The 21,475-nt window shown below is 50.6% G+C and overlaps 1 protein-coding gene and 1 non-coding gene across 2 annotated transcripts; both read right to left on the bottom strand.

Moving 5' to 3' along the window:
* Window positions 1–1,760: 1,760 nt before the first annotated feature.
* On the bottom strand, window positions 1,761–10,464 carry RELA (RELA proto-oncogene, NF-kB subunit). The gene is made up of 11 exons (XM_059401568.1): window positions 10,086–10,464; window positions 9,447–9,473; window positions 9,194–9,345; window positions 8,887–9,035; window positions 8,121–8,212; window positions 7,623–7,754; window positions 6,693–6,797; window positions 6,262–6,474; window positions 4,087–4,167; window positions 3,916–3,990; window positions 1,761–3,144 (listed from the first exon to the last, which is right to left on the bottom strand). Exons 1-11 carry the CDS (start codon window positions 10,090–10,092, stop codon window positions 2,549–2,551), a joined length of 1,629 nt encoding a protein of 542 aa, XP_059257551.1. The 5' UTR covers window positions 10,093–10,464; the 3' UTR covers window positions 1,761–2,548.
* A 10,697-nt stretch (window positions 10,465–21,161) lies between these two features.
* Window positions 21,162–21,234, bottom strand: TRNAR-CCU (transfer RNA arginine (anticodon CCU)). The gene has a single exon. It is a non-coding gene; the product is annotated as a tRNA-Arg (tRNA).
* Between the last annotated feature and the right edge of the window lie 241 nt (window positions 21,235–21,475).

Raw genomic sequence — 21,475 nt, 5'->3', positions numbered from 1 at the left:
TTTGTGTCTGTGCGGGTGTTCCTGACATGACAGGGGAAGGGGGTTTGTCCCCAGAGGCTCCGGCCAGGTTCCCGGGACCACTTAGAAGGACAGGCCTTTGGACCATTGGCCCAGGTTAGGCTGGCACTCACTGAGGCGTTCTCTGAAGCTAGGCCACCCCTTGGCTTCTCGCTCACAAACATTTATTTGGTCTGTTGGCAAGCAGATGTTCACACCCCACCCCTACTCTGCTTTGTCTTGGGAGCCGGCCCAGCCTGCCACTTGCCCTGGAACCAGACCTGAGGGAAGGAGATCAGGGGCAGACGGGACAGAAGTGGACCGCAGGGCAGGGGGAGGGATGGAGTTCTAGGGATCAACGAGAGCCTGACTATGCCCGGATGTAAAGGCCCTCTCACTTTTCAAGGTGCTGCCCCTCAAGGCAGGCCGCACCTCCTTTCTCTAGGTAGGTTGGCGCTCCCTTGACCGTAAGAGGTGATCGTATGACCCTGGGAAAGCCAAGGGAGAGGCGTGGCCTGGCTGGGAGGACTAGGGCTCATTCCTTCCCCGGGGTACTCAGGCTGTGCACACTGCTAAGCCAACCGCTTCCTCTGCTCCGTACCCTTCTCAGCCCTCCGCGTGTCTCCGGCGGTTCGCCCTAGCCCCGCCCCCGGTGCTGGGGTTCCATCAAGCCCCGCCTCTCCGGGTGCTACCCCTCGGGTTCGCAGGGGTCCTGACCTGGCAACCGCGCTCGGGACCGCCCCTTGCACTTGGCCTGATCCCTGAGTGGCCCACCTGCTTCGAGCCCCACCCCTGGCTCCGCCCCCTGGGCCAGAGGCTGGAGCGCAGGCTCAACTCTCCAGATGCTGTCTGGTACCCCGACGTGCCGCACCGGCTGGGGTCTTCCTCGCAGCCACAGTCCATCGGCGTGTGCAGCCAGGGCCTGTTGTTCCCAGGGGACGCGCTGGCTTTTGCTGCAGGCCCCACCGATAACCCACAGGCGTCTGCCTTCGCCTCCCGCAGCAGCCCGAAGCCAGAATTTAGCCGCCGCCGACTCAGGGCCGGGGTTTCCCCCGCAGCGCATCGCCCGCCCCTGCCTCCGCCCCTTGCAGAATGCTCTTTGTGCGCCTGCGCACTTGAGAAGGCAGGGTCTTGCGGGCCAAGGCCTTTCACGAACACTGCTTTACTGCGCCTGCGTCGGGCTAAACCGGAAGTACGTCCAGCTCCCTCTCTTCGGGTTGTGGCCTAGCTTTTGTTTAGGCTTCCCTGGACTGCAGACTTTTTTCTTTGGCCCTCGCAGAACAGGATGTCAAAGCAAAGGCCTCTACCCGGAAATCTCCTCTTCCCCAGCAAATGCAAACTTTCCCTTAGCCATCCAAGAGATGAAATTCAAACCTCTTTGTCCAGTGTCCTTGGTCTTTTATAGCTTTACTCCATCAAATCTTTCCAGCATGGTCTCTCTTACCCTCCTCACTCTTGAACGCTGGTAAATGCTCTGTAAACACCCTACTCTGTTGATCTAAGACCTAAAGCTGATACAGCCTCTGTGACACCACCCTTCCTGAAACTACTCCATTCCCACAACCGGTGGGCCCTACCCGCCTCTCCCCGGGCTGGGACAGCACCCGCATTAGCTGCCTGCTGTCATGTTCTGGGCATTTCATTCCTGAGGCCATCCTCAGACTGCCAGCTTCCGGATGGCCATGTAAATAAATATTCATCCAGTTCTAGATCACTCATGTCCAGCAAGGTGTGCTGTTTGCTGAAAGAAGGGAAATCTCCAGCCAGCTTGGCAATGAATTTATTAGTTCAGAGTAGAAAGAGCAAGAGTCCAACTGCTTTGATTCTTCAGTAAAAACTGAGCCTCTTGATTGGAGAGCTGCCAGTCTGCCCTCACCCCTACTCTCCAAACAACTAGCCCTACTATTAAGGCACTTGAGAAAGGGGGAAACAGAGAAGTCTCAGACTGAACCTCCCTGGATCCTGGAAAGGGCCAGTGTTGTCCCACCAGTTCCCTCCAGCCACAGTTGAGCAAGGGAAGAGCTGGCAGAGACCTCTGCAGGGCCAGAAGGCCAGGCCCTCAAACGCTGGTGTTAGTTCAAGGACAATGCCAACACCACAGAGGGGCTGGTAAAGGGCATTATTTTGGCACAAGGTGGGAATCAATCCATGATTGGAAAAAGACACTTGGTGATAAGGCTTTTTGGCCTCAAAGGCCATAGCTCCAGCCTGTCCCTCTCTCTAGGAGAGTATTAGAAGCTGGAGGGTTGGGGTGGGCGACCCCAGAATTCCCTATAAGGAGAAGGGAGCTGAACATCAGGGTTGGGGAAGAGTTTGATTCCTCCTGCTCCCCCCTTTCCAGAGAAGTTAATGCTTCTGCTTAAGCACCTCCAAAAAGAGAGAGAGATAGACACTGCCAATAAAAGAATAAAACGCGCTCCCCCCACCCCTGGAAGACATTACCCAAAGAAGTTGGGGGCAGCTGGAGCACACCCCCCAGAATCCGTGCTTGCTTTGGGAGGGCTTCGATCTCCTGCACCCTGTGCCCCAGGCGGGGGTAAGTGTCACCCACTTAGGAGCTGATCTGACTCAGGAGGGCTGAGAAGTCCATGTCTGCAATGGAGGAGAAGTCTTCATCCCCTGAGAGGAGGCCGTTGGGGAGCCCAGAGGCCCCCAGGGGAGCAGGAGCTGGGTCGGGGGGCCTCTGGGACCCTGTCACCAGGCGAGTTATTGCCTCAGGGTACTCCATCAGCATGGGCTCGGCTGTGTGTGGGGCCGCAGATACACCTTGGTTCAGCAGCTGCTGAAACTCCGAGTTGTCGACACATGCCAGGTCTGTGAACACGGCGGGGTCAGCGCTGCTGCCCAGCAGGGCCCCCAGGTCTTCGTCAGCGTCAAACTGCAGCTGCAGCAGGGCCTCCGACAGTGTCCCTTCCCCGGCCTGGGCGGTCTTGGGGGCGGGGGGGGCCACAGGCTGAGCGAGGCCCGGGGGGGCTAAGATTGGGGCCGGGGCTGGGGCCGGGGCTGGGACCGGGGCCAGGATGGGGGCAGGGGCCGGTGCCAAGGCAGGGGTCTGGTTTGGAATCTGCCCCGAAGGAAAGACCATGGGGGAGAACTCCTCGAAGTTGATGGTGCTGAGGGATGGCGTAAAGGGATAGGGCTGGGGAGCTGGAGAGAGAAACAGAGAGTCCGGGCTCAGATGAAGCTTCAGAGACCCAGCCCGCTGTCTGTGCCCCAGCCCCTTTCGGTAGGGCTTAGGATCAGCCCCTCCCTAGAAGGTCCCAGCCAGCACCCTCACTCTCTCCTTTCACTCCTTCTGACCTGTGTGGTTCTATCCCCACCTCCTCCAGCCCCCCGAGCTCTTCCACCCTCTGAGAGGGAGGGATGCTGTCCGATCAGCTGGTAAAACTTCACTTGACAGCTAAAAACTAAGGCCCAAGACACCAGGAGCCCAAGGAGCATCCAGGGTCGTGGCCTGAAGCAGGACCCTCTTACTCTTTTGTGAGCTACAGATGAGAGCGTACATTCTGCTACAGTAGAGGAGATTCTGAGTCCCTAATTCTACAGAGAGCCGAGGGAAAAGACTGCATTTTTCAACTGTCTCCCAAGGCATCCAATACGGGGTTGAGCTGACACAGCGGTTCTCAGACCGCAGTGCTCATTCGTGCATTAGCTGGTTCCTGGGACACGCTTCCGCAGCCTCGGATGGCGCAGGGCTTTAAGAAGGCCCGGGGATGCGCGTCTTCGCCACCCCCCTAATGGCTCTGATGTAGGTAACATCAGAGCCTCAAGCCCTGAGAAACAAGGGCCCAACAGAGAGCAGGCTGCAGACACTGCGGGTGAAGCGGACTGCTTGCTTATCCTCCCAACCCAGGTATCTAAACCACAGGCGAACGGATTTGAGCCTACAGTTCTGATGGGGCAACCGGAAATTCTCACCTGGCTTGGGGATGGAAGTTGTGCTTCGGGAAGGCACCGCAATGCGCCGGGGCAGAGGCCTGGGGTCAGTGGGTCCTGTGGGGCAAGGAAGGCTGGTCAGTCCCCAGCCCCTTCCGAGTCTCACTCCCCCAGCCCACCCCCTTCCCTCTCATGCTCCCCACTGCCCCTCACCATTGAAGGGACTTTTCTTCATGATGCTCTTGAAGGTCTCGTATGTCCTTTTGCGCTTCTCCTCAATCCGGTGACGATCATCTAGAAAAGTAACGGGGAGAAGTGGGCCTTGCTCTTTTCAGCTGGATCCCCAGAGCTTTCAAAGGAGCTTTCAGAGCTTTCAGGAGGAAGATGATGGCCCTTCCCTAAGACCCTTTCTCCAAACCCTCCCTGCCAATGAGAAGAGCCGCAGGATATCGTGATAAGCAACAACTCTGAGAAGCCCAGAACTTTCTCAGAAGGCCTCTGTTGGTGACTGTGACCCCCCCAAAGGCCACACGGACACCTCCAGGTAAAGGGGCCACGCTCTGCGGGGGCAGAAGCCCCGGTGGGACCCTGTCTCCGGCCTGTCCTCTTCCCGGTGTTGCATACGTCCGAGCTTCCCCCCAGCCTGGATCCAGGCCTGGCCATGATCTTTGCACTCTGGGGCGGCTGAGGCACGACGGGCTTGCCGAAGACCGACAGAGACCCGTACTCTTATCCCTGATGCCTGCCTAGTTCCGTCCGGAACCTCCAGGACTGCTTCTAAGTACTGCCGCAAGTGGGTAACTCCAGAGAACTCAACGCCACGTCCACAGCCAGCCTCGTCATCTCACCTCCAAAACCCGCTTCCTCCTCCACCAGTGTCCCTGCACCACCCATGTGCCCTGTCACCAAAGTTAGAAACCTTGAAATCATCCTCAACGTCCTCCTTCCTCTCAGCCCCCACCATCCACGAACTTGACACACATCTACCGAGCACCCACCGCGCACGCGCCATCCGAGCCACCGTGGATGGGGCTCAAGTAGACGAGATGCCTGCTGCCCTGAAGGCTGACACCCTAGCGACAGGGGGACAGGGACACAACTACATACAAGGGACAGGAGCTCTGGGAAGAGACACAGCGTGATGTAAGAGAACCGTAAGTGAGGCTGGAGCGTTGAGCCTGGAGGTGGCCAGGGAAGCACTGGTGTGAGCCCAGCCTACGAAGACCTGGGGCCAAGTGGTCCAAGCTGAGGCAGGAGCTGGAGCGCGGGTCCCGAGGAGGACAGCGGTGGAGGGGCCTTTGGCTCTTTGCTCAAAGCTCACAGCACATCTCCTGGACCACCGCGCCATCTTCCTTGCAATGGCCTCCTTGCCTTGAGGCTCTCCCTCTCTGATTCTCTACTCACTCTTCCTAGAGTGAGCGTCCAGATCCACTGGCGTCCCTTCCTTGCTTAAACCTTTGGTGGCTCCCCACTGCCTTTAGGATGAAATCCTGGATGAAAGCCTTGAGCCTGACACTCAAGGCCCCCCTGCCAGCCCCGGCTCACTGCCCACTGGCAGCTCCCATGAGGCTGTCCCCAAACGCAGTGGGCACCTCCAGCACCCCTGCACCTCCAGGTGCCTGTCCGCCAGCCTGGAGAATGCACTTCTGGGTCCTTTTCCACCTTAAATGCTCTTATTCCTTGCGGCCATCTCCAGCTCTCTGCACACACCTCCCTCCGTCTCACACGTCACTTTGTCACTTAAAAATCTGTTCTGTGTGGTTGTCTTTCTCATGTGACTGAGCTCCCGGAGCGCAGGGAACACATCTTAGTCATCTCTGTATTCACAGTCCCCAGCACGGGCCCTGGCACACGAGCAGGCGCTTGTAATTATTTGCGGAACGAACCGATGGCCGTTTCCGGGGTCGCTTTCCAAACTCTATTAGACCGCTCCGAGGGCAGCAAACACTCTCAGGCTAGATGATGGGCTTTGGACTGAAGATCATTCCGGCTGTTCCTAATGTGCTCAGGTGCCCGAAAGCCTGGACCAAAATCATGATGATGTGGTCCTGGCAAGAGACACACAGCGTGGCAGCACGAGCCTGGGGCCAGAGAGCCTGGGTTTAATACTAACTCTGCGATCATCGATGTGACCTGGGGCAAGTTAGACGCAATCTTCTAAAATCAGGTAATTAATTCGCCGATATGCTTGGAATAGGACCAGACCTGTAGTAAGGACTCAGGGCCCTTACTATTAACCGAGGCAAACGAGAGAGTATGATCATCACATGAACCCCTGCTCCGCCTGCAGAGTGTGGCCCTCGCCCCCAGCGGCAGACATCTAGCCCTGGCCTCGCTTTCGCTGGCAGGAGTCCGACGGCCCTGCTGCCTCCCTCCCCAGCTGTGTACCTGTGTCTGGCAAGTACTGGAACTCCATGGGCTCACTGAGCTCCCGATCTGAAGGCCGCCGCAGCTGCATGGAGACACGCACGGGGGCCTGCAGGCTGGGGTCCGCGTAGGGAGGTGTCCGGAACACAATGGCCACTTGTCGGTGGACGTCAGCTTGTGAAAAGGAGCCTCGGGCCTCCCAGCCTGGTCCCGTGAAATACACTTCAATGTCCTCTGCAAGGGACGGGGCAGCAATGTGGGTCACTGCGCTCGGCTCACACAGCTGCCGGCCCCCCGTCCCAGGGGCTGAGATTTGTTCCAGGAGATACATCACTCTGCTGCCCCCGAGGTGTTGGGGGGCGGTGCAAGCCAGTCTCCCGATACTCACTGTCTCTGCTCAGCCTTGCCCCTCACCTCCTGGTCCAGAGTCCAGCCCTCTTCCTGGTGCGTACCTTTCTGCACCTTGTCACACAGCAGGAAGATCTCATCCCCGCCGAGGCAGCTCCCGGAGTTCCGGTTCACCCGGCAGATCTTGAGCTCAGCAGTGTTGGGGGCGCCTGAGGGTGTGGGGTAAGGGAGGAAGCCCAGAACCATCCATCAGAGGTCCCCCACGAGATACAACATCTCTGTCCATCCCAAAGTCAAGGTTGCCCACAGCTTGCTGACCACACCTCTGAGGCCAAGGTCCTGTGGCTCCTCGCCCCCAACTTTTCTGGCAACTGTTTACGCACTAGCACCTCCTGTGCACCCGGCGCCATGCCAGGCACGGAGAACACACAACATCCAAACATCCCTGACCTCATGGGGCTTATAGTGTGGGGGAGCCAGTCTGGTCCCACCTTCTCTCTTTCCACCACACCCAGACAACCTTCAGGGCCCAGTCTGCTTGGCCACAGACCCTTCCCTCCTGACCTCTTCTTCATCCTGGTTTCCTATCCTCAGGGCTCCAGAGCCCTTTTATATTCATTCATCCTGGCTGGTTACTTAATTAAAAGACTCCAATTGGTCGACAATGGCCAGTCCATCTGTGAGCTTCCTGTGAGCTTTCATCATTGAATTACTACTCTGCGCCATCATCTTCTTCCTGGGAGTTCATTTCCTGGAGTCGTTAGTACAGTTCTGGCCACGCCAGCCTCTCATCACATATTCAAAGGGCCTGTCCTCCCTCTGACTCCGGCTGACCTGGAAGCTACGCCTCAGGGCAGCTCGGGGTCTTCTTCGCCTTGTCCCCGCACCAGCACAGAGCTGGACACAGAAGAGATGACAAATGTGCCAGATGCTTGAACGAAGCCACAGCTCCTCTTGCAGGCCATTCCCAGCCAACCTTGTTCCTCCTTCCAGGCTTGTCCCTACCCCCTTCCCATGGCTCCTTGGCCACTTACGGTTGTCAAAAATGGGATGAGAGAGGACGGGTGACAAGCGGAGGGGCCTGCCTGCCGGGTCCCGCACTGTCACCTGGAAGCAGAGCCGCACTGCGTTCAGGTCATAGTCCCCACGCTGTTCTTCTATGGGAACTGCCACAAAAACACATGGTCAGGAGATCGGGAGGCATGGCTGGGAATGGGGGGGCGGGGCAGGGAGCTCAGGGCTGGGAGGATTGCTCAAGGGTGTGTCAGACAGTGGGAGTCCTAAAGGAGGAGAGAGAGAAGGATCTAGACCCATCACTGACCTCTGTGACTCATCTGTGACCCTGGATGTCATGTCCCCTCACTGGCTCCCACTTTCCCCAACACTAAAATGGGACTGTGTATTGAATGGGCAGCAAAATTCCAGCTGTACTAGGAGTCTTGGCCAATGAGGGAGAGACACAAGGAAGGTGGCTTTGGAAGGGGGACAGAGGGTGGGGGTGCTTCCGCCAGGCCCCGCCTTTGCTCCCTCACCTTGGAAGGGATTGTTATTGGTCTGGATGCGTTGACTGATGGCCTGCTCCAGGTCCCGCTTCTTTACACACTGGATCCCCAGGTTCTGGAAGCTGAGTCCCCCCCCCCCCCAGGAATGAGACCCATTGGCTCTGCCCAGCCTGCCCCTCCCTCCTCCACCCATTCTCCAGATCACCACTCCGCTTCACCCCCTCGAATGGCTTCCTCTTATGCTGCGAAGAAACCCACTCCCTACCTTGGCTGACAAGCACTTGTGCCCTGCGTCCTGGCCCTAGCTACAGCCCCTGCTGGTCCCCTACCCTCAGCTGCAGTGGCTTTTTCTGTTCTCCAAACACACTAAACTCACCCTCCACTTCAAGGCCTGTGCATTTGTTCACTCTGCTTGGACTGTTTTTTTCCATGCTTCTCCGCTCTTTCTCACTACTCAAGCCTTAACTGAAAGGCATTTCCTGACTTGCCAGCTCCCCGGCCTCCCCTCCACCAGTCGGCTGTTCCTCTAACCTAAAACCGTTTTTATTTTCATAAGTGAAGTTGCTCTGGGGGTTCAGAGGTGATTAGAGATCCATCCCCATCCCATGGAACTCATATCTACTTGACAGTGGAGATGCACAAACAGATAATCCAAGGCAAAGAGAGTTTGCTTGCAGAACTAGGAGTGAGGAATTCTGCCCTGTGATCTGGATGGAGTCCCACTGTAACAGCTGCACAGCTGCCTGGCCTCCTGTCCCCCTACCTCACCCCCATACCCTGCTGGTCAGGAGCTCACCTGTGGATGCAGCGGTCTGGGCAGAGCTCAGCCTCATAGAAGCCATCCCGGCAGTCTTTCCCCACAAGCTCATGGGGGTGAGGCCGGTGAGGGGGGTCTTTGGTGACCAGAGAGATGCGAACTGTCCCCGGCCCCGTGTAGCCATTGATCTGTTCAAAGTACAGAGAACATCTAGATACTCAGGAATTCCAGTCCCAACTCCCAGACACTGACTGCACCCGGGGGCCTGGAGGCGAGCCCGCTGGCCTTCCACAGTTCTGCAAACCCACTCTGGGCCCCCCACCCCACCACTAACAGCCATGCTGACCTTGATGGTGGGATGGGTCTTGGTGGTATCCGTGCTCCTCTCGCCTGGGATACTGCCCGCTGAGCGGCCCTCGCACTTGTAGCGGAAGCGCATTCCCCGCTGCTTGGGCTGCTCGATGATCTCCACATAGGGGCCAGAGGCCTGCGCAGGCTCTGCAGGCGAAACCCGGACCAGCCCGTTCAGGCCGCTGCCCTCCCTGCCCCAAACCCTGGGGGGCTCCTGCCCAGTCACTGAGAAAGGATGGTCCACTTACCAGACGGGAAGATGAGGGGAAACAGGTCTGAAAGGGGAGGGAGACAGGGGTCAGCGCAAGCGCACTTCCCAACCTTACCAGGCAGGGCCTGCCGCCCCTCGGAGAGGACATGGAGCCAGGCTCCCTCCCTCCGAAGGGCACTGAGTCAGGGCCTGCTCCCTAGAGTCTGCAGTGGAACTAAGAAGGGGCAAAGAAGGCAGAAACACCTGTTTCCTGTGGGAAAACTGGGGGCAGTGCCCTCTCCTTATGGAGGGAAACGGAGTCAGGACCTGCTCTACTTCCACAAGGAAAACTAAGGGAGGGCACTCCCCACCCCTCATCCTGGGAGGAAACTGAGTCAGATACATTCTCCCCTAACAAGGAAACTAAGTCAGAACAGCCCCCATGGCCCCGGGGTGAAACTGAGTCAAAGCTCACCCCCCCCCCCCCCCGGAGGATACTGAGTCAAGACCCCGCCACCCAAAGGGGAAACTGAGTCAGACCCTTTAAAGCCCGCCCCGCCCCGCGCCACCATCCGGCCGGCCGCTCCCTGCGCAGCGCCCATCGGCGCAGGAAGGGGCGGAAGGCGGCGCGGGGGCTCCCGTCGCTGTCCCCGCGGCCCCGACGCGGCCACCCCGCGGGCTCAGAGGGGGCCCTCACCGTCCATGGCCGGGGTCCCGGGGGCGGGGCCGGGGTCGCAGCTGGGCCCGCAGCGCGCGCTAGAGCGAAGCCATTCGCCAGAGGCGGAAATGCGCCGCGCGCGCCCGACGCCGCGTCACTGCCGGGAATACGGCCGCGCCTGCGCGCTGCGCTGTCGCCGCCGCCGCCGCCGCCGCCGCCGCAGTCAACACCAACCCCAGCGCCGGGCCAAGTTCGCGCCCCGCCGAGGACTAGAGGCCGCGCGCGCCGCGGCTGCCGGAGGCTGGGAACAGGCGCTCGCGGCTCCGGGGACTAAGAAGCTGCTCTTCGCGGCGCCGCTCCTGGGGCTGGCGGGGCCGCTGGGCTCCCTCCCTTGTCTGGGCCCCGCCTGGAGGGCGGGCCCGGCGATTACTCACAATGTTTTTAGGGGATTTCGGGGCCCCCTCCCGCGGATCGGAGGAGTTTGGTGATGTCACCCAGGCCCGGTCTGGAGCCCAGCCAGGGCTGCTGGCTGCGGCCGTCTGCCCTGCGCAGGGAAAGGCCCGGGCCTGCTTCGCCCTCAAAGGCCAGGTGGCTGAACGCCACACGGTTTCCTAATCGCTGAAGGTGCTTCTTGGTGGTCGTCGCGGCAGAAGCATTTTTTAAAAATTAGCCATCCACCCCAATCTACAGCAGCGGGGCAAAGGGGACGACCGGACCTCTCCACCCGCAGTGCTTGTGCTCGGACCGTGGGCTTCGCGGAGCCTGCTGCACGCCAGGGCGACTGAGGCCGGGCCGCGTCCGCTCCCGCTAGCTAGGGGGGCCCGGGCGCTCGTGGGTTTAAGATTTGTAAACGCAAATGCGTTTACAGTTCATCCCTACTGCGGGTCCTGGGGAGCCGTGGATGGGCAGGCGGAAATCTCCAGAGCCTCTCTGCGGCCAGATGTCTGTGTCTTAGAAGGTCCCGGACCCCTGGGGCCACCTAAAGCAGCGGGGTCATTTCCCCCTCTCCCTGGCCCATCTCCCCAGGGCCTACTGCTGGATTCCAACCGGTGGCCAGAGCATTTCCACTAATTACCCATCAAGTGACCTCTCAGCGGGGGTATCGCCTCCTATCTCCTAGCCCTTATGCAGGGTGAGGGAGGAGGCTGGAGTAACCCCACTCCGGCCTTTTTGCTCATCTCCAAAGGAAGATAGATGCCCCACGGCGGGCAGCAGGGCAGCAGATTCTTCCCCAAATGGAGAAAGACCAAATTCGTTCTAAATTAGGGAATCATGTGGGAATTGGAAAAGATTGGAAATTCTGACTTGCTTTCCCAGGCTCTGAAAAAACAGGAAGAGAAAAGTGAAAACAGTTAACCACCCCTCCCGCTCATTTCGGTTTCTCCTTTGGCTGGCCCGGATTTGAAGAGTCAACTCACTTTTTTTTTTTTTTTTTTTTTTTTGAGGAGGCTGACTTCAGGTTGACAGAATGGATTCATTACAATCTTTGGTTAATGACACACAATTATTGATTCTTGCATGATCCTCTTTTTAAAATTCACATGTATTTGGGGCGACCGGGTGACTCAGCCGTTAAGTGTCTGCCTTAGTCTGGGGTCATGATCCCAGTGTCCTCAGATAGTGTCCCGCATGGGACCCCCTGCTCAGTGGAAAGCCTGCTACTTCCTCACCCACTCCTCCTGCTTGTGTTCCTTCTCTCGCTTTCTTTCTCTCTCTCTCTCTCTCAAATAAATAAATAAAATCTTTAAACAAAAATAAATAGAAGGAGCGCCTGGGTGGCTCAGTGGGTTGGGAGCCTGCTTCCTCCCCTCTCTCTGTCTCCCTCTCTGCCTACTTGTGATCTGTCTGTCAAATAAATAAATAAAATCTTTAAAAATAAATAAATAAAATTCACATATGTATAACTTAACACGTTGAATCGCAGTGTGCCCATTGTAAAACTGAAGGGGCTATGTAGTGTGTCCACCCACGTGCTCCTCCCCTGTTCATCCCTCCCTACACTGCTGGCCATGCACCATCACCCAGTATTCTGTGTCATTCCCTTGACATGTTTTAAAAGAAAAAAAAAAGTGTACTCACATATACATGCCTACACAACATGCTGTTTGCTTTTAATGAGTTCTGAACTTCTATGAAGAGAGTATCCTATTACTTTTCTTTATTACTTGCTTTTATTTTTATTTTTTAAAAAGATTTTATTTTTTTATTTGACAGACGGAGATCACAAGTAGGCAGAGAGGTAGGCAGAGAGACAGGAGGAAGCAGGCTCACTGCTGAGCAGAGAGCCGGATGCTGGGCTCGATTCCAGGACCCTGAGATCATGACCTGAGCCGAAGGCAGAAGCTTTAACCCACTGAGCCACCCAGGCACCCCTGTTACTTGCTTTTATTACGCAATATATTACTAAGATTCATCTGTTCCATAGTTCATTCACTTTTTACTATTGTACACTATTCTGTTGTGTAAATATACCACGGTTTGTTTATTTATTCGGCCTGAAGGTGGTCACTGGGTTTCTCGGTTGTTTTTTGTTTTTGTTTTGTTCTTGCTATTATAAACAATGTGATTAAGAACATTCTTCTGTGTGTGTCCTCTTGTACATGTACCCAAGATTTATTTGGGTATATATCCAAAAGTGATTTACTGGACTATAGAATTTCTCTTTATCAGTTTTCTAAATAATGCCTTGGTTCTCTAATATCCTCCAAAATTAACCAATAGGCATTTTTTTTAAAGATTTTATTTATTTATTTGACAGAGAGAGATCACAAGTAGGCAGAGAGGCAGGCAGAGAGAGAGAGAGGAAAGCAGGCTCTCTGCTGAGCAGAGAGCCCGATGCGGGACTCGATCCCAGGACCCTGAGATCATGACCTGAGCCGAAGGCAGCGGCTTAACCCACTGAGCCACCCAGGTGTCCCCCAATAGGCATTTTTAATTTCTTAAAAAAAAAAGGAATTTATTTATCTGTTTGACATAGAGAGAGCACAAGCAGGAGGAATGGCTGGCAGAGGGAAAGGGAGAAGCAGGCTCCCCACTGAGCAAGGAGCCCAAGTTGCTGCTCGGGGCTTGATCCCAGGACCCTGGCCATGACCTGAGCCGAAGGCAGATGCTTAACCGACTGAGCCACCCAAGTGCCCTGATCAATAGGCATTTTTTAAAAAAGTAATGAATGCATAGATTTAAATACATTCGATGGGCTTTGATCTATTAATATTTGATCTATTGTTATTGAAGTTCAAACTGTTCCAACTCCGACCAGTGGAAACCTTTTCAACTTTGTTGTTCAGGCCTTCTGACACAACTGCACAATTCTAGTGTCTAAGATCTGGAATTGAAAAGCTTTCCAAGGAGTCTGGTTCTTCTTAGTGGGAAACGGTATTTAAAGACCACAGTCTGGGGGCACCTGGGTGGCTCAGTGGGTTAAGCCTCTGCCTTTGGCTCTGGTCATGGTCTCAGGGTCCTGGGATGGAGCCCTGCATTGGGCTCTCTGCTCTGCAGGGAGTCCGCTTCCCCCCGTCTCTGCCTCTCTGCCTACTTGTGATCTCTCTCTCTGTCAAATAAATAAATAAAATCTTGAAAAAAAAATACCACAGTCTGAGTGCTAGTATCAATAAGTATTGATACTGGGTGAGTCATTGTACCTCTTTTCAATAAATAGTTAGGCTATATATAAAATATGAAATGCATCAGGAGTTCACATTGGTATCTCCCTTTCAAATTTAGGACTACAGGGTTTTTCTTCTTCTTCTTCTTCTTTTCTAAAGATTTTATTTATTTATTTGACACAGAGAGAGAGAGACACAGTAGGCAGAGAGGCAGGCAGAGAGAGAGAGAGAGAGAGGAGGAGGAGGCAGGCTCCCTGCTGAGCAGAGAGCCCAATGCGGGGCTCAATCCCAGGACTCTGAGATCATGACCTGAGCCAAAGGCAGAGGCTTAACCCACTGAGCCACCAGCTGCCCCAGGACTACAGGGTTTTAACTTAACCTCAATCATCTTATGTATTTATCCTGTGTTTAAAAAAGCCTCAATTCTCTTTTTTCCAGAAATAGAAAAATCCATCCTTAAGTTCATATGCAGTCTCAAAGGACCCCAGATAGCCAAAATAATCTGGAAAAAGAACAAAGTTGGAGGATTTGATTTCAAAACTTACTCTAAGAGACGACTAATCAAACCAATGTGGTACAGACATAAAGATCAATGAAATAGAATAAAACTTTTACATATATGGTTGAATGATTTTTAAAGATTTTTTTTTTAATTGGTCAGAGAGAGAGAGGACATAAGCAAGGGGAGTGGCAGCCAGAGGGAGAAGCAGGGTGTCTGCTGAGCTGGGAGCCCGATGCGGGACTCCATCCCAGGACCCTGGGATCATGACCCGAGCCGAAAGCAGACGCCCAACGACTAAGCCACCCAGGCGCCCTAATGTCAGTATACTTAATGCACGGGAACTATACACTTAAAATGGTTAAAATGATAAATTTTACATGCTGCACATTTTACCATAGCAAAAAACAAAACAAAACAAAACAAAACAAAAACACCTCTGTTCTCAAGATGCCAACCAAATACGCATTTGATGTGTTTCACACTATACAAAAAACACTCTCAGAATTAACAACGCCAACTGCTACCAATAATGTGGTTATTGAAAATAGAAAATGTTTTTTCAGTACTTGTGCTTAGGTATATATAACTGGGGGTATATATCCATTATCAGGTTAAGCCGGCTCATTCCTAGTTCTAGTTTACTAAGAAAGTATATGGCAAATGGGTATTGATTGCTTTTCCCACATCTACAGAGAAGATCAGATGATTTTTGTCCTTTATCCATTAATGTAGAGTATGATGTAGATTTCCTAATAGTAAACCATCCTGTATTCTTGGAATAAAACTAACTTGGTCACACTGTGTTATAATGTTGACTTTGATTCACTGCTATCTGTGGAAGGGATTTTCCAACTGTGTTTCCATCTCCTTAGAAATATTAGAATCAGCCTGTTAGTTTTCATAAAACAGCGCCAAATCTATAGATCAATTTGGGGAGCATCAACATGTTAATATCATGTCTCTCAGTCCACGATCATGGTTATGATCTACACTTGCTATGCTTTCTTTTCTTTTTTAAGATTTTATTTATTTGACACAGAGAGAGAGAGAAAGAGCACAAGCAGGGGGTGTAGCAGGCAGAAGAAGAGGGAGAAGCTGGCTCCCCACTGAGCAGAGAGCCTGACATGGGGCTCAATCCCAGGACCCTGGGACCATGACCTAAGGTGAAGGCAGATGCCCAACCAACTGAGCCACCCAGGCACCCCTAGGTTTTCCTTAAATTTTTATGTAGTATCTTGTAGATCTCAGTGTACAAGTCTTGTACATGTTTTGTCAAATGTATCTCTAAGTATTCAGAATTTTATGGTATTTGTAATGTTTTTAAATTTTTAATTTTCAATTGTTGCCAGTATATAGACATATTATTTATTTATTTAAAATTGATTGGCTTGACAGAGAGTGAGAGCATGCACGTGTGCAAGGGTGGGCGGTTGAGGAAGAGAGAGTCTTAAGCAGACTCCACTCTGAGCATGGGGTCGATCTCATGACCTTCGGACCAACCTGAACTAAAACCAAGAGTCAGATGTTCAACCGACTGTCCACCTGGGTGCCCCGAAATATAATTTATCTTGGAATATTGCCTCCCACAACCTTAATAAAGTCATATTTTGTTCTTGTAACTTTGTTGTAAATTCCTTAGGACTTTCTACATAGATGATCATGTTGTCTGCAAATAAAGTCAGTTTTGCTTTTTCCTTTCTAATCCAGGTGCCTTTACATCTCTTCCTTCCTCTCTCCCTTCCTTTCTTGTTTTCTTGCTCTAGCTTAGAACCTCCAGTACAAGTCTGAATGAAAGTGGTGCCAGTGGACATCTTTGCTTTTCCCAGATCTTAAGATGAAAGCATTCTCTTTCCTTATTAAGTAAAATGTTTGCTGCAGTGCTGCACGTTTTTTTTTTTTTTAAGATTTTGTTTGTTTGTCAATTTATTTATTTGAGAGAGAGAGATCACAAGTAGGCAGAGAGGCAGGCAGAGGAGAGGGGAGGAAGCAGGCTCCCCGCTGAATGGAGAGCCCATGATCCCAGGACCCTGAGATCATGACCTGAACGGAAGGCAGAAGCTTAACCCACTGAGCCACCCAGGCGCCCTGTTGCAGGTTTTTTATAGGTGCCTTTAATCAGGTTGAGGAAATTCCTTTCTATTGCTACTTTGCTGAGAGATTTTATCATGATTATTGGATTTTGTCAAATGCTTTTGCTATATCTATTGAGATGATCATACTGAACACATGTATTGAACTTCCTAAAGTGTTAATACAAAACAATATCTCAGCTGCCTCGTTCAGTTCCCTACAGTAGAAAAGACCTTAAAAAAATCCTTGGTTTTTATCTTACCCCTCTTGATCAATACAGAATCGTGGTTGAATATCTTAGTTTCACTTTTTGTTTTATTTACATTGGTTAGACACTATTGTTATTGCTCTAAGCAGCTGTGTTTATATGCATTTAACTACATGTCTGTGCTTTTATAGCTGATCATTCCTTCTCACAGTTCAAACCATCCTTCCAGGATAATTTTCTCTCTTCTTGACACACGAACTTTAAATTTCCTTGAACATGTTTCCTGCTATTAAACTCTTAATTTTTGATTATCTGCAATGGGTTCATTCTACCCTCATTCTTGAAAGATAATTTTGATAACCACACAATTCTAACTTGGTTGTTTTGGCTCAATACTTTACAGATTGTCTTGTGGCTTCTTTTGTTGTGTTGCGAAGGTTGCTGTTGTTCTAACTCTTATTTCTTGACTACAAACCTGTCCTTTCTTTTTGGCTGATTTTAAGATCTCCTTTTTGTCTCTGATATTCTATAATTCCAGTAGAATCCAACTGGGCATAGATTTCTTTCTCCTTAACTTCCTTGTTATCTGGAAATTATGTTTTCCAGATGTGTGGATGGATGTTTTTCATCAGTTTTGAAAACTTTGTATCCATTGTCTCCAAATATATTGCTTTTCCTACATGCTTTCAATAAGTTCTTTCTAGGACTTGTTAGTGAAATAACTAGATAGTCCTCAGGAAAAAAAAATTTGCAACACATATACCCAAGAAGGTCCTTCTATCCAGAATACATAAAGAACTCTGACAAATCAGTGTTAAAAAGAGAAACAGTAAACATGGGAAAAAGAGTTGAAACTTCATAAAAGGAGAAACACACACAAATGGTCAATAAACACACAAAAGAATATTCATCGAGAGTCATCAAGGAATTGCAAACTCAAACTACAATAAGATACCACTTCGGATATACTAGAGTAAAAAAGACTAAAACATCAAATGAGGAAGAGGATGTGAAGCAACTTGAATGCTTGCTGCTGAGAACATAAAGTGGTACAACCACTTTGGGGAACTGTTTGGCACTTGTTAAATACACATCCACCCTATGACCAGTAATTTCACTCTTACGTATTTTCCAAAAATGAATTTCAAAAAATCCTTTCACAAAATTTGTGTGTTTATAGCTTTCTCATAATATGAGAAAACTGTAAACTATTCAAACATCTATCAGTATAAGCCCTTTGCGAATGAATGGCTAAACAGATTACGGAATAGTCACACAATGGACTATAGTTATTGCACGTTCTTCTGTGGAAAAGCAGCACAGTGTCTGCTGGACGGTTTTTAGATTTAGACAACAGCATGTACTGCATTTGGGAATTATCTTCTGATCCATTCACTGGGTGGTCTGAAGGCTCCAGGTTTAAGTAGAGCCCAGAGCACGAGAGAGCTCTATGTATATGTAGGTTAAGATACAAGGGTCTCTTGGGGCGCCTGGGTGGCTCAGTGGGTTAAGGCTCTGCCTTCGGCTCAGGTCATGATCCCAGGGTTCTGGGATTGAGCCCCAAGTCAGGCTCTCTGCTCAGCAGGGAGCCTGCTTCCCTTCCTCTCTGCCTGCCTCTCTGCCTATTTGTGATCTCTGCCTGTCAAATACATAAATAAAATCTTAAAAAAAAAAAAGATACAAGGGTCTCTGCCTATCATGATCTCCAAGCAGTCATCTCCACCAAATTTCAAGGTAATATATTCAAGATTGAGTCTGTGCAGATCCAAAGGGCAAATGTGAGTTTCATGACCGTATGGCCCGGTCTCCTGTATCTGCTACATCAATATCTCATTCTTTCAGATCATGCCCTGGGGATTCTCTGTTACCAGCTAACAGAGAAGGAAAACTAAGGCTTGGTTCATTGTTGGACCATTTTTGGTTCACTACTACTCCACAGACCTACCCAGGGTGAAGAATAGTGGTTAGGGGTAATCTTCCCAGTGGGAAGAGCTTCAGGTGGGCAACTTGGTCATCAATTTGCTGTAAAGTGAGAAATTAATGGCTCAGAATAGGGATATATATGGATTCCCAGGCAGTGATGAAATGGTTGGTCAGGGACGGGGAAGTAGTGAGGGTGAGAGGTCAGAGACAAGGAGATGGAGGGAAGAGGCATGACAGTGGACCTAGGAGAGTGGAAACAAAGTGCATGGATCTTCGTGTCTGGTGCTTCTGTCCACCACACAGCATTCATCACAGAGAGAAACTAAACAATATGGTGGACGGAATGACTTGTCTCATAGATGTAAACCAGCTTTTGTTTAGGCTACTCTAGTGTTTGTACAATGGTTTCATGAGAAAGCTACTACAGCGGCAGGAATGGAGGTTACCTATGGCCCAGTAATGTCGGCTCCCTTTCACCACAGCCGGTGGCAAGTGATTTATATTGGGACTTTCTTCTATGGAGTAACTGTGATCTTGTTCATACTGGGATTGGCATGTGTTTGAGGTACAGATTTGCCTTCCATACCTGCAGTGGCTTGGCCACTACCATAATCTGAAGACTTAAAGAGGATTTGATCCACCAACGTGTGAACCCACTTTATAGAGAATGAGACATAACCATGGTCACATGACCATATTACAGAGTCTGCTAGTGCTACCATATACTGCCTCACCCAGGAGCTGCTGACCTGCGAGAATGCTAGCATGACCTCTGAAAGGTAGCTAATGTACTAGCTTGGGAATGACATATGGCCTTCAAGATGACATACAGCTATATGCTGGTCATAGCATCCAAGGGGATATGCTTTTACCAAGGACACAAATTTCCATCAGACCCAAAGTTATGGCTATCACTTAGTCATGTGGGGCTCCTGGTACAAGTAAACCAGCAACTAAAGAAAGGAGTTCCTATATTGGCAGAAGTAACTAAATCTGATTGTTATGAGGAAATAGGGTTCTTCTATATAAGGGGGGGCAATGGAAACAAATCTGAAATTCAAGAAATTCACTGACATGCCTCTTGGTGTTTCCATGCCTATTGATAAGTATGTATTGGCAACTGCAGCAGCCACCGAGTGAGAAGGATTAGGTTTGGGCTAACCCACTGAGCAAGCCCCCATGTTCATGGATGGGGAGAGTCAGTATTGCGAAGGTATCACTTCTCCCCAAATTTACCTGTAGAATCCATGCACTCTCAATCAAAACGCTGGTAGAATCTAGCATAGAAACTGGCAAACTGATTCTGAAACTTCTAGGGAAATGTGAGGGACCTATACTAGCAAAAACATCTTTGAAAAAGAACAAATTTGCAAGAATTACATTACTTGATTTCAAATTTATTTTAAAACTGTACATTGGGGGGCACCTGGGTGCCTCCGTGGGTTAAGGCCTCTGCCTTCGGCTCAGGTCATGATCCCAGGGTCCTGGGATCGAGCCCCGTATTGGGTTCTCTGCTCGGCGGGGAGCCTGCTTCCTCCTCTCTCTCTCTCTCTGCCTACTTGTGATCTGTCAAATAAATAAATAAAATCTTTTAAAAACAAACAAACAAACAAACAAATAAATAAATAAAAAAAACTGTACATTGGGCTTTGATTAAAGAGGGTTTATTGAAGTAAAAAAAAAAAAAGCCATAGTAAACAAGAAAGTGGGATATTAGTGTAAAGATAGACCTACAGATAAAAGAAACAAATTAGAGAGATCAGAAAGAGACCTACTCACACACATGCAAGATCAACTGACCTTTAGCAGGGGGACAAAGATGATTCAATGGGGGAAGGTTCATCTTTTCAAGAAGTGGTGCTAGAATAATGGGCCAGGGCTGGGGTGGGAAGGAAAGAACCTTAATCCCTACCTCACATCATATACAATAAGTGGTTTCTCATCTCTGCTGGTGTTCACTGCTGGTAGTACCCTTTCACGTGTTTGGTGGTGGTGGTTTGAGAAGTCAAACAACAGTCCTGTAGGCTTAGCTTGGGAAAGCTTCCCTCCATGGAGGGTTTGGTTTTGCTTTTGTTTCTGCTATTGGCTTCAGTGGAGGTGGTGAGCAAGAGGACCATTGTGTCCATCTTAGGACTGATTCAGCCTTCCTTTTGGGTTTAGCTCTAAATGGGAGTGTCAAAAGCAGCTTTAAAAAAAATTTTTTTTTTAATTTTTAAAAAAGATTTTATTTATTTATTTGACAGACAGAGATCACAAGTAGGCAGAGAGGCAGGCAGAGGGTAGGGGGAAGCAGGCTCCCTGCTGAGCAGAGAGCCTGATGTGGGGCTCGATCCCAGGCCCCTGGGGTCATGACCTGAGTTGAAGGCAGAGGTTTTAACCCATTGAGCCCCCCAAAGCAGCTTTTTTATCCTTGTTCTTGTTCTGAGAATTTAAGAGTGTTGACCTGATGTTAAATGTGTTAGCTAAATATTGGAAGTATTTAAAAACTGCAATTTTTTTGTCTTTGTTTATACAAATGGTTAATACAAAGTTTAACCCAAAGATGAACACAAATATGAACACAGAGTTTAATTAAAAATGTAAATATTACCTATAAGACCATATAAATAGTTTTCTTGTTGGAGCTGGTTGTTGTTGGTGGTGGTATGTGTGTTTGTGTTTAAGTAGGCTTCATGCCCAGCAAGAAGCCCAACACAGGGCTTGAAATCACAATCTTGAGATCAAGACCCGAACTGAAATCAAGAGTCAGACACTTAACCAACTGAGTGCCCCCAGGTGCCCCGTTCTTGTTTTTTAAGTAGGATCCACACTCAACGTGGGGCTTGAACTCATGACCCTGAGATCAGGAGTCACATGCTTTACCAACTGAGCCAGCTAAGCCTCCACAGAGCTGATTGTTCTAGTAAAGAAGAGCAGAACTAGTCTTTGAACCTCCCAGTTTATTTATTTGTCTTTAAAGTTTTATTTGAGAGAGAGCAGGGGGAGGGGCAGAGGGAGAGAGAATCGTAAGGCGACTCCATGCTGAGTGAGGAACTCCATGTGGGGCTTGATGGAGGTGGGGGCTTGATCTCACCACCCTGAGATCATGACCTGAGCTGAAATCAAGGGTCAGAAGCTCAAC

Source organism: Mustela nigripes, chromosome 1 (genome assembly GCF_022355385.1).
Source record: "Mustela nigripes isolate SB6536 chromosome 1, MUSNIG.SB6536, whole genome shotgun sequence".
In the NCBI taxonomy this organism is placed as follows: Eukaryota; Metazoa; Chordata; class Mammalia; order Carnivora; family Mustelidae; genus Mustela; species Mustela nigripes.
The sequence above is the reverse complement of the archived record's forward strand: the minus strand, read 5'-3'. Positions and strand labels throughout refer to the sequence as shown.